This window comes from Molothrus ater, chromosome 28 (assembly GCF_012460135.2).
Source record: "Molothrus ater isolate BHLD 08-10-18 breed brown headed cowbird chromosome 28, BPBGC_Mater_1.1, whole genome shotgun sequence".
Lineage (NCBI taxonomy): Eukaryota > Metazoa > Chordata > Aves > Passeriformes > Icteridae > Molothrus > Molothrus ater.
The window spans coordinates 1,485,859-1,498,164 of NC_050505.2; the positions used below are offsets into that span (position 1 = coordinate 1,485,859).

Consider the following 12,306-nt stretch of genomic DNA (forward strand, 5'->3'; position numbering starts at 1 on the left):
CTGCACAGCCAGGGAAATCCAGCTGGAAAAGCGGGATTGCATCACCCAGCCCGACTCCAAGCCTTCCCCTTGGAAAAATCCTGAGCCAGCAGCGCTCCCACCCCTCCATTCCCCAGCAGCAGGGAGGATTTCACTGCCGAGCACGCCTGGGACCCTCCGTCATTACAGAATATATTTTATTTATGGAATTTTACAAATATCTGTACAATTCACGTGACATTTAAGTTAACGCTCTTTGTTTCTCTCCTACAACACCTGAGTTATAATTTGAAATACTGAGATGGAACTCGAGGGGAAGGAGACACGGATGCAAATCCACGAGGGGCTACATTTGGGTGGGTTCCCATCCCTTTCCCACTGGCAGGTGCCAGCCTGCCCAGGGGGAACAGGAGCTCTCCCTCCTTGGTGGCAGGGCAGCCTCAATTCTCACCTCAATCCCACATCTCTGGGTTCCCTGCAGAGGGGGAACAGGAGCTCTCCCTCCTTGGTGGCAGGGCAGCCTCAATTCTCACCCCCTAATCCCAAATGTCCGGGCTGCAGATTCCTCAGAAAACAGAGATAAACTGGAAACAAGGAGACAGCAGAGTTGTGATTGCCACAGTGAATCCTGCCAGCTCTGAGGACACCAAGCCCTGCTCTCTGCCACCTCCCAGCTCCTGGGGACCTCCCAGGCACAGTCCAGAGGGGACAAACCCCCCATTGCCCCCTGTCCTCCCCCAGGGAGGCTTTTCCAGCCGGGATGCAGCTCCTGTGCCCTGCCAGCCACATGGTGTTTTCCAAATGCTTCCTTGAGAGAGAGCAGAGGGCACCTGTGCCAGTGAAAGGACTCAGATTTTCCACATCCAGTCAGTCAGCTGGGGCTGCAGCTCTCTCAAGCAAGGAAAAAGAGCTTCCAATGCCCCTTTGGTCCTGGAACCTGCAGCACAGGGAATGCCTGCCATGAATGACTGCCCCAGCCAGCACAGGCCACGCTGCTCTGCTCCAGTGGGAAAAGAGACTTTTGGTGACAATCCACAAGGGACACCACATGGGACAAAGCAGAGCCTGTCTCTCCTTGAGGGAATCACCCGAGGACTGTGTGGCACCTTCAGGTCATCCCAAAAAGGCTCCCTCCAGAACTGATATTTAGGTTTTGGGGTGCAGGACAAAGCCAAGAGCCAGGGCTGCTGAGGGGACAAATGGCCAGACTAGAAAAGCCACTGAGAGTGCAGGTGATGATCCATGAGGATCCTGGCACTGCCAGAGGGCACGGGCTCGGTGACAGCTGTTGGGAGCTTAGGAGGAACATCACCCAGCTGGGAACTACAGGAATTCAGGGATTACAGAGATCCAGCCAGGGTACAACGCTGCCAGGGCCCTCTGTCTGAGATGGGCAGCAATAACACCTGGCACAGCCTCAGGTTTGCTTTCCTCAGAGGGCAAAGGGAAGGTGTGGGAGCCTCAGCTCCAGCACGGTGCCACCACCCTGTCACACCCCACACACCTGCACAGGTGGGCAGTGAAGGAAGACACTTCACAAACACTTCACAAACACCTGCACTTCTCCTCCATCCCAATCCAGCACCAAACCATGAGGGATTCCCCTGAACCCACACGGCCACAAGCTTACACCAAGTACAGGACGAGGGGGAAAAAGGGGTGTGAGGGATCCTCAAGCAACACAGGTGGGGTGGACAACCTTATCAATATGATAATAAGTAATTCACCTAGTGAATCTGGAACGCCAGCCCGGAGGCAGAGCTGGGAAGTGCCTGGAACACCCTTCTCTGGCTACTCCCTAAGGCTGGGAACACGCAACCTAAAGAGGTTCACAGTCTGAGTTTTGCTTTTAAAAACACCCCCCACCCCACCCTGAACCTTAGCACTGTTTAAAAACTGGTGGCTGTTCCTGGGTGTCACCGTGAGCTTGGACACAGCCTGAGGAGAAATCCCTGGGCTGGAGCCTGCGGCCGGGCAGGGCTCTGCTCTCATCCCCTTCTGAGCAGCCCTCACAGAGAAGGAGCTGGGCTTTCCCCTCCTTCCAGCAGCATGGACTGAAGGGAGGGTCAGGGCATCCTGGCAGGCTTCTCCCAGCAGCCCAAGTGTCACTCCAACCCAGTTTGGTGTGCTCTGCCCTGAGCACTGACACCCAAAATGTGCTTTAAAACCCCTGCCCTCTTCACCCCACTCTTGCCAGGGCATTGTCCGGGCTGAAACGGAGCAAAAGCAGTTGGATGATGGTGACATCCTCCTCATCCTCAGCACAGCTCTGAGGGCTGGCTGTGGGGAGCGCTCTGAGAAGGGTCTGTCCCTGTCTGTCCCCATCACACAGCCCCAGAGGGGTCAGGACAGCCTCATGTGCCATGGGAACGCTCCAAGCACCACGAGAGGAGCAGCACGGCTGGAGCAGCTCCTGTCTCCCCATTCCATCCTTCCTGGGAGAGGCGAGGAGAGAAGGGATATGACACTGGACAAAGTCAGGTCAGTCCTATGGGAAGGGGAATTCCACTCTCCTCAGCCTTAAACCAGAAAAAAAATCCATGGAATAGCTTTCAAAGCAATGTCTCTCCTGTAGTGTGACGTCAGTGCCCGCACAGGTACTGTTGTATGTTTGCAGCAGGAAAAGGAAAGGAAAAAAAAAAAAAGAAAAAACCCTTCCCCCCCCCCCAAAAAAAAAAACACCATGGAAAAATTGGATCAGGGCTGCAGCTCGGGCTGGTCCTACCCTATCTGGATCTGCCCTGCATACATGGTGAGCAGCACCATGATGGTGAAGCCCGTGAGCAGCCCCGCGTTCTGGATGGCGAAGGTGATCAGGGCGCTGCCGTTCTGCTCATCCTCCCGGCTCACCTCGTTCATCTCAGGGAACTGCAGGGGGAAACATTGGGATGGCAGGGCTCAGTGACAGCCCCATTGTTCCTCAGCAAACACCCACCAGCCTCCCATTCTGGGGATTTCAGCCAAAGCAGAGAGATCTGCATGTGCCAAGGGGACAGAGCAAACCCCGCCGTGCCTGCAGGCTGAGAGCAAGCAGAGCTTTTCCTAGGAAAAAATCCCAGGGCTCAGGGTTCCAGGCTCAGGATTTGGGGCTCAGGATTTACCATGTCAGCCAGTGCTATGTACAGGAACATCCCTCCAGCCAGAGCAAAGATCCAGTTGGCAGAGAAGTGGCTGCCGGCCACGATGCCGAAGGCCAGGCCCACGTAGCAGCAGCAGGCAGAGATGAAGTTGAAGAAAAGTGCCTGGCGAATGGTCATCCCAGCATTCAGCAGGATCACAAAGTCCCCTGAGGGAGAAGAAGATGGGAGGATGAGGAAGGAAGGAAGGGCTGTCAGCAGCACTGGGACAGCACCGACTTGAACTCACAGAAACCTGGAATATCCCGAGCTGGAAGGGACACAAAGGATCAGAGTCCAATCCCTCCTGGAGTGCACAGAACACCCCAAACATCACAGCATGTGCCAGCTCAAGTGTGGGCTCCCTGTGGCTGCTGGCACTGGGCACTGACCATCACACTGCCCCTAAATTCGGACATTCACACCCAAACCTGCCTCTCCTTCACTGACCATTCCACTACTCCTGAATTCAGACATTCACACCCAAACCTGCCTCTCCTTCACTGACCATTCCACTATTTCTAAATTCAGACATTCACATCCAAACCCACCTCCCTCCTCATCTGCCCCTAAATTTGGACATTCACACCCAAACCCACCTCCCACTCACTGACCACAGCGCTGTCCCTAAACCCACACACTCACACCCAAACCTGCCTCCCCTGCACTGACCTCTCCAAATTCAGACATTCACACCCAAACCTGCTTCCCCTGCACTGACCACTCCAAATTCAGACATTCCCACCCAAACCCGCCTCCCCCCTCCCAAACCAACGAGGTGTTGAGGGGTTTTTTTTTGTCTTCAGATGCCTCCATCTAAATTTAAATCTCAGACATCATATTACCTCGTTATTTTTAGAGCGGCGATTACTCAGAGCAGTTTACAGCCCTCCCTCTCCCCCCTCTCAGCAGCATCACTGTTTATTCCACCCCAAATCTGCCTTTCTGGATGGACAAAGGACAGACTCCAGAGCCAGCAGGAGCAGGGGCAGCCCCAAGGAGACACATACCCAGCTCGTGTGGGAACTCCTCACACAGGATGGCCACGGAGGTGCTGATCCCTTGGAAGACAGACACGGTGAAGGAGGCGCCGATGGCCAGGCCGTCGATGAAGTTGTGGAGGCCGTCACTGAGCGTGATCATCCAGGCCAGAGTCCCAATGTCCGAGTACCTCACCTCCTTCAGCCAGTAGCACGCGCTCTGGGAGGCCTGCAGGTCCTGCCACAGCACCCCAAAATAGGGATCAGCACCCAAATGGGGTCACTGATCCCTCCTCCAGATGGGAAAACCACCCCACTAATCATGAAACCAGCACAGCGGAGCTGTTCGGTCCTGTCGCAGACATCTTTTATGAAAAATCCTTTCCTTAGGATTTCTCCTCCTGAGAAGCTGAGAGGCCTCAGGAACAAAATGCAAACAATGGTTATCTGCTGCTGTGGAATGCAACAGGTGCATCTGGGATTGGTCTCATGTGGTTGTTTCTAATTAATGGCCAATCACAGCCCAGCTGGCTCGGACAGAGAGTCTGAGCCACAAGCCTTTGTTATCATTCTTTGCTATTCTATTCTTAGCTGGCCTTCTGATGAAATCCTTTCTTCTATTCTTTTAGTATAGTTTTAATGTAATATATATCATAAAATAATAAATCAGCCTTCTGAAACATGGAGTCAGATCCTCGTCTCCTCCCTCATCCTCGACCCCTGATGGTCACAGGTCCCACCACACACAGAGAATTTGGGCTGCAGAACTGGTTTTAACTGACAGCTGGGATTTTGTCACAATGCCACAGGATGAGGCGCTCACCTGGACAGAAAGGGAGCCCACCACAGCCTTGTCATCCCCAGGGGGGGGCTTGCACTCCAGGTCACTGGTGATGTGTGGGATCATGTGGTCCATGTCCCCGTTCTGCAGCTTCTCCGTGACCCCCTCCTCCCGGTCCTTCTTGGAGGGCAGAGCCTCAGGGCCGTAGTGGCTGTGCCCATGGTGGTGCTGTGGGATCAGGGGATTCAGGGCTGTCAGACATCCCCATATTCCTGCTCTTTCCTACCCTGCCATGCTGATATTCCGGCTCTTTCCTGTCCCACTACCCTGAAATTTCTGCTCTTTCCCACCCCACCATCCCATTATCCCTGCTTTTTCCAACCCAGCCATCCCATTATCCCTGATGTTTCCCACCCCACTATCCCAATATCCCTGCTGTTTCCACCCCACCATCCTGAAATTCCTGCTGTTTCCCACCCTTCCATCCCAAAATTCCCGCTGTTTCCCACCTCACCATCCCCTGCTCCACCTCACCTGGTCCTTCTGCTTCAGGAGCATCTTCAGGATCTTCTCTGTGAAGAAGAAGAGGTAGAAGCCCCCGAACACCACAGCGGATTTGGAAACGCAATAATCTTCCTGAGGGTTGAATCCAAATGCCTGCAGGCAGGAGGGGACCCAGGAGAGGATGAGGAGCAGGCCCTGGCAGTGTCCTTCATCTGCCTTTGCCCCTGGGGTGACACTGGAGGGGTGACACAGCTCTGAGCTCTCTCTGAGGAGCAGCTGCTTTGGGACAAGCTCAGGAAACACCTTTGTGCACCTTTAATCTCCCTCACTCCCTCCTCCAAGCCGGCTGTGCCCCGAGGCATTGGATCCAGCACCCGCCCTGGGGCAGGGATGCCAAAACCGATTTGGGACCTACCTCCAGAGCTAGAAAAAGCCAGAAAAGGCAATAAAACAAACCAGGGATCTCCCTGGAGCCATTCCCTTCCAAACTCCAGCTCCGAGTGGCTTCCAGCCCTCCATACCTCGCTCTGGGCTCCCCTCCGGCGCCGCCTTCCCCTTCTCCAGCCAGCGAGCGCCCAGAGAGAGAGAAACAGCCCCAGAGAGAGAGAGAGAGAGAGAGAGAAAAGCACAGACCCGCCAGTCCTCTCCCTACCTCGGGAATGAGCTGGAAGAGGGCGTTGGAGTAGAGAGTTCCAATCGCCAGAGCTATGAAGTAGAGGAGCAGCCGCTTGTAAAATGTCTTCTTCATGAAGGGCACCACGCTGGCTCCCACCAGCGAGCACAGGGAGATGACGGAGACGCAGAGGAAACCGTAACCCCAGACTGGCAGAGCCAAACCCACCCCGGGAGACGGGAGACGGGAAGGGACGAGATCAACGTGGGGATGGGCAGGGGAGGAATCCACACCGACAGCACAGAGAGAGGAGGGAGGGAGAGAAGAGGACATTCATTAGTGATTGTTGTTCATCTGGCGCCACCTCCAAAGGGCGAACCCGGCGCTCCGCGGCTTTGGGAATCTCAGCTGGGTTTTGGCAGCCAGGCCACGGCCCAGCCAGCCTCCAGCTCTGCTCCATGGGCCGTTCCCAAGCCACAGAGCTCCTGGGTCCCCCCAGCACCTCGTACGCTTCAGCCCCATCCTGCAGCCAGTCCCAGCCGGGGTGCTCCGGGTGCTGGCAGGGCTGGAGGGTACCTCTGGCATTTCAATTCCTGGCAGATCAGGAATTAGAGGCGCTTGGTTTTTTATGTCCAGCAAATAAAAGTTGCAGTTCTGGAGCTGAAAAGCTCGGAAAAACATCCCACTGCCAGCACGGATGAGGCGTTCACTGCCTGGCAGCAAACAGGCAACACCAGGGGGAAAAACCCACTGGAATTTTAAGGTTGGATGTGCCAAATCCAGCTCATGCTCTGAGGAGGCACCTGGACCACATTCCAAAGGTTTCCAATCCGGGTGGATTTATTCAGCTCCAGAACTGCGCAATTACAACACAATTAATTTGCGATATTTCTGTCGGTCCCATCAGAGCACCAGGATACCTCATGGAAGGCAGAACCCTTGTGGGAACATTGGGCTGGGAAATCAGGTAGGGGAGGAAAAAAAAGGCAATTAAAGGATTTTTAAAAGTTGGCTGATTCCAGAGGAAGCCAGGCTGCTCTCTGTGTTTTTATATGGATATTTGATCATATTTTCATGGATAGTTCACATTTTTTTCCCCTCTGGCTCATGCCAGTACTGCTGCCACAAATGTGGCTCAGCACATCCCTCCAAGGGATAAACTCCTGGACGCCCAGAGCAGGAGCAAACAGCTTCTCCCAGCACATTCCCACTCCTCAGACGTGGCAGGGACGGAGGACACTGAGGGTTTCCTGGTGCTCAGAGGGGTGAGAAAAGCCCTGCACAGCCCCTTGAGCCAAGCCCTGAGCCTCGGGTGACGAGGGGTCGGATCGATTCGGCGGGGTGGAGGCAGAGAGGGCGCCCACGGAGCTGCCCCCGGAGACGGGAGAGAGGCAGGGACGTTCTACCGCACCTCTGGGATGAGCTGGAAGAGCGCGTTAGAGAGCAGCGTGCCGATGGAGAGCGCGATGAAAAACAGCAGCACCCGGCTGAAAAAGGCCTTCTGGGAGCACGGCACGATGAGGACTCCGAGCAGGGAGGCCACGTTAATCATGGACACACTGAGAAAACCAAAGCCCCACACTGCGGAACGAGAAGAAACGAGGGCCAGACATTACCGAGGCTCTCAGGAGAGCCCGGACCCGGGCAGGTGGGAAAGGCTCCGGGGCAGCTCCCTGTGCTCCGGGTGCTCCAGCTGCGACAAAACCATCCTGGGTTTGCAGGGAAGGTGGGAATGAAGCCAGGGGGTTGCTTGGAAAAGGTTTTCCCCAGCCAGCCCCAGCGTGGGAGAAGCTGAGCTGTGCTCAGGGCCGCTGATCCAAGACCTTGGGCAGCGTTGGCACCGGGATGGGCGGGAGCTGGCTGAGCATCCACCGGCAGCTGGAGGCCAGCAGGTCCCTCCAGGTCACCCCCTCCCACCCAGGGGAACCCACAGCAGAGTCCCCTCCTCATCCAGCTATCCTGGAGGCACAGAGGTTATCCCAGCAAAACCACACCATGACACCATCCACAGCAAGGAAAACTCGGTCAGGATTGCCAGCTGCTGGAGGAGGGAACTCCCAGGAGTGGGAACTGGCTGTTCCTCATGTCCCCAAGCTCCAGAACCAGGCAGTGTCTGTAGCACCCCCCCCAGCACCCCAATTACCTTCAGCTGAGCTGGGCCTGCTCTCCTCTGTCTGCTCATTCTCCTCATTTTCCAGGTTTTCGGAGGCGCACGCCCTCGACTCCAGCTGCTGCAGGATGGTGGGGCAGAACTCCTTGAACTCGCTGTGCCCCACAGGGGAGCCCTCGCTCAGGTTGTGGATGGCAAAAAGCTCCACAGAGCTGAAGCACTGCGGGAGGGAAGGGACAGAAATGTGCCTTGAGATCCCCACAGCTCCGCAGGGAGATTTCAGGAATGTGCAGGGAAGTTTTGGGGGCCCACAGGGAGGTTTTGGGAGTCCCCTCCTTACACGGGAGAGGTTCAGGCGCTGCTGAGGTGTTTGGGAGACATTGGCGTGTCCCACTCCCACATCCAGGCGGTTCAGCAGGGCCTTGAGCTCCTTCAGGCTCAAGGTCTGGCTCTCCCCATAGCGCTGGAGCAGATCCTGCAGGAAGGAGGCTGCCGAGACGCCGGGGCCGTCCCTGCCCGCCCGGACCTGCGGGCAGGGGAGGAGGCAGAGCAGCAGGAGCAGGCAGCAGCTCCGGGGGCCCACGCTGGGGATCATGGTGCCTCTGGGATGCTGGGAGAGAAACCACACTGCTGTTGGCTTTGGCATTCCCAGCGCTCCAACCACGGCTGCTCCACCCCACCGATGGATTTATCCTCAGGGAAAGGGGGAACATGATTTATCTTCAGGGGACGGAGGTCTCAGCATTTTTCCACAATGTTTCCATGCAAAACCACCCCCTCCTCCTCCACCCTGAGCCACCCCAAGCCCCTCACTCACCGTGGGGGGCTGCCAGCACACGGCTCCTGGGGGCTCTCCAGCTCCACAGCACCTCGGGGACCCTGGGAAGAGCAGGATGGTCGGGAAGCAGGCAGGGCTGTGCCAAAACCCAGCTCTGCCAGCCCCAAATCAGCTCTGGGGGGGGTGAGCAGTCACTCTCCAGCCCTGGCCACGCGTGGGTCCCCTCGGTGTCACCGAGGCTGGGACACAAACGCCTCAATGCCAGCGCTCGGAGGGACAAGGCAGCCCTGGGGACAGAGGTGGCCTGTTCATGAGGTTATAATTTAACCAGGATAATTACCATGAACCGAGTGAGCTTACCTGCTCTAACTGTAGGTGCCTTTATAGTGTTTGCCCAGAATCAATCCTTGCCCTCTCTGTCCTTTTCATATGTGCCGGGAATTGATAAAAGAGGGGTGGCACAGCCCCGGGGTGCAAAGGAAGGGGCGCAGGGAGAGGAGGGGACGCCAGGCACGACCTGCACGTCCACCCTGGGAGGCTCCCAGGAGCCTGGAGCTCAGGCTGCCTTCCTGGGAAAGCTTCCCTGAGAGGTGGACGGCAAATTTGGGATTGGCAAGGAGAAAATAAAAATCTGCTGCCTCCATCAATGCAGCAGCCATCCCAGTCCCAGTGTGAGGTTCCAGGTGCACCTCCTGATCCCCCTGGAGCTGCTCCCGGTGCTCCTGACCCAGCCCTGGACACCCCACAGTGCCTGGCCTGTGCTGACAGCTTACAGGCTCCAGTCTCTTCTAAAAACCAGGACGTTTTTGAGGCCCGGCCAAGCAATTGTTCCAAAAATAACCTGGGGCCAGGATTTCCATGCCAAGGGGCTGCAGGGAACCCGCAGGACCCCGCTCCCCATGCAGGACCCCACTGCCCCTGAAGGCTCCCACATTCCCACAGGTTTTACCAGCTTACCACCACTTTGTGAGCTTTGTTCTCCGGCAGCTTTTAGCCTTCTCCTGCCGGGGCTTAGCTTGGATGCTTTGACTTAACCCCTCTCCTCCCAAAATGAGGGAGGAAGCCCATCCAGAGTGGTGCTGCTGCTGGGAACACCCTGCTGGGTGGGGAGACCCGAGGGATCTCTGCCTCTTCAGCATCTCCCAGCGAGCCCAGACCCTTCCTCTGCCTCCCTATCCCAACCCACCCTTCCAGGTGAGTCCTCCTGGGCTCCGTGGGACATCCAGGCTCCCACAGGTGCTGGCACACAGCCCAACGTTCCAAAGGTTTGTCCCGGCTGGCTGCACGTCCTGCTCGCTGCCCTTTCCAGCCGGGTGCTCCACAAATCCCCGGTGCCACCGGGAGCCCTCCTGCTCCCTGCACACCGATGGAGCACACGAGTGCCAAGGCACGCAGCTCTCCCCGCTGCCAAAACCCCTCCCGGGGGTTTCTCCCAAAGCTGGGCTGAGCCGGATACATCCAGGCTGGAAAACCGGACCTCAACTTTCCCCCCGCTGCCAAAGGAAAGGCAGGAAGGGCAGAGCCGGGCACAGGCTGCACAGGCTCGCTCCGTTTTAGGGCAAAACGAGGTGGAGGAGCCGCCCCTACGGAAGGGAAGAGCCCAAAGAGGCACATCCCGGGGGGCTCCGACCTGCTGCAATCCCGGGGCAAGGCAGGAGGGTGCCGAGCACACCCAGCCCAGCATCCCGGGACAAACACCAAAGAACACCGAGCCTCGCCATCCCCACCGCCAGCTGCGACCCCCGCGGAGCCCCCCGACCTCCTGCCCGCTACCTTCAAGGGCGTTCTCGCTCCGGGATGCGCTCCGAGAGCCCGGAGCCAGCGCCTGACCTACTTTATCGGGCTGGGGCACGGATAGAGCGCTGCCACGCCAAGGGACGGCTGCCCGAGAGGGATGTGCCCGGGAGCGATGCCACGACAGCAGCACGCAGCTCCCGAGGCCGGGCAGACCCTGCCCATCTCGCCGGGCTGCATTTCCCGGAGCTCAGCGGTCCCGGCCGCAATCCGCACATCCCCGAAGGTGAGGCCGGGAATGGGAACCGCTGGCACAGCCGAGCATGACCCCGGCGACGTCAGCCCCGAAATCCCGCGCGGGGATTGCCGCAAACCGGGAGGGGACAGGGCCAGCGGGACCCCGAATTCCAGCCCCGGAGCCATCGCGCTCCTGTGGGGGCGGCCGGAGCCCGCGGGGCCTTCCGGAGCAATCGCGCTCCACGTGTCCTGCGGCAAGGAGGGCTCCAGGAGCCGGAGGTTTTCCGTGCCCTGCGGCTGTCCCGGGGCTGGCAGCGGACCCGTTCCTGGGTCACCGACACCCTGGAGCCTCCGGACGGAGTCCTGTCCTTTCCTTGCCCGTGATCCCAGCCCGGGGCGGGCAGAGGGGCAGCGGAACCGGGATATCCCCCGGGCATCGCACCCCACAGGGACCCCCCCAGTCCTGCCCAGTGCCCCCCGGGCTGGAGCAGCTGCTGCCGCCCGCTCCCTGCCCCATCCCACCCCTCTCCCCATCCCACCGCCGCTGCGTGGTCCCAGAGCTTGCACTGGTGGTGTCAGACCCCATAACTGGGGCCTGCACCCCAAAATTGAGTCCTGCACTCCATAACAGGGTCCTGCACCTCCGACCCCTCCTCCACCTGCACCCTCCTCTGCCCCAGACCCCACGGCCTGTCCCAAAACGAGCTCCCATGGCTGCCCCAAGGACAGGCCCCAAACCCTAAACAGCCGCTCCCTGCATCCTTCATCCCTCTCTGCATCCCCCATCCCCATCCGGGGCTCGGGGCCGGCCCCAGCCCGCTCCCCCCGCTCCGCTGCCTCCCTCTCCGCGGGGCCCGTTCCCGCAGCCGGTTTCCCATCGCACGGCAGGGCTGCCGTGCCTGTCCCGTGCCTGTCCCGTGCCTGTCCCGGTCCATCCCGGTCCTACCTCCGCTACCGCTCCCGCCGCCGCCGCTCGGGGCCGCGCAGCGCGCACGCGCGGCCGCCGGCACGGGGAGCGCTCCCATTGGCTGCCGCCGCCCCCGGCCACGCCCCCTCCGCCTCAGGCCCCGCTCCCTCAGCGGCGCAGCGCCGGGACCCCCAAAAATCCCACCCGGGACCCCAAAAATCCTACCCAGGAACCCCAAAAATCCCACTCGGGACCCCAAAAATCCCACCCGGGAACCCCCAAAAACCCCACTCAGGAGCCCCTAAAAATCCCGCCCGGGAACCCCCAAAAACCCCACCCAGGAGCCCCTAAAAATCCCGCCCGGGACCCCAAAAATCTCACCCAGGACCCCCAAAAATCTCACCTGGGACTCCTAAAATCCCACCAGGGAACCCCAAAAATCCCATCCAGGACCCCAAAAATCCCACCCGGGACCCTCCAAAAATCTCACCTGGGACCCCAAAAACCTCATCCAGGACCCCAAAAATCCCACCCGGGCTCCCCCAAAAATCCCACCCAGGAACTCCC

General features: G+C 58.6%; 1 protein-coding gene across 1 annotated transcript; it reads right to left on the bottom strand.

Moving 5' to 3' along the window:
* Window positions 1-159: 159 nt before the first annotated feature.
* SLC39A14 (solute carrier family 39 member 14) lies at window positions 160-11,831 on the bottom strand. Its single transcript, XM_036396550.2, has 10 exons — window positions 11,779-11,831; window positions 8,901-8,962; window positions 8,424-8,693; window positions 8,117-8,303; window positions 6,013-6,182; window positions 5,391-5,513; window positions 4,899-5,084; window positions 4,106-4,313; window positions 3,081-3,265; window positions 160-2,847 (listed from the first exon to the last, which is right to left on the bottom strand). The coding sequence occupies exons 3-10, from the start codon at window positions 8,676-8,678 to the stop codon at window positions 2,701-2,703; spliced, it is 1,461 nt and encodes a 486-aa protein (XP_036252443.2). The 5' UTR covers window positions 8,679-8,693; window positions 8,901-8,962; window positions 11,779-11,831; the 3' UTR covers window positions 160-2,700.
* Window positions 11,832-12,306: the final 475 nt, after the last annotated feature.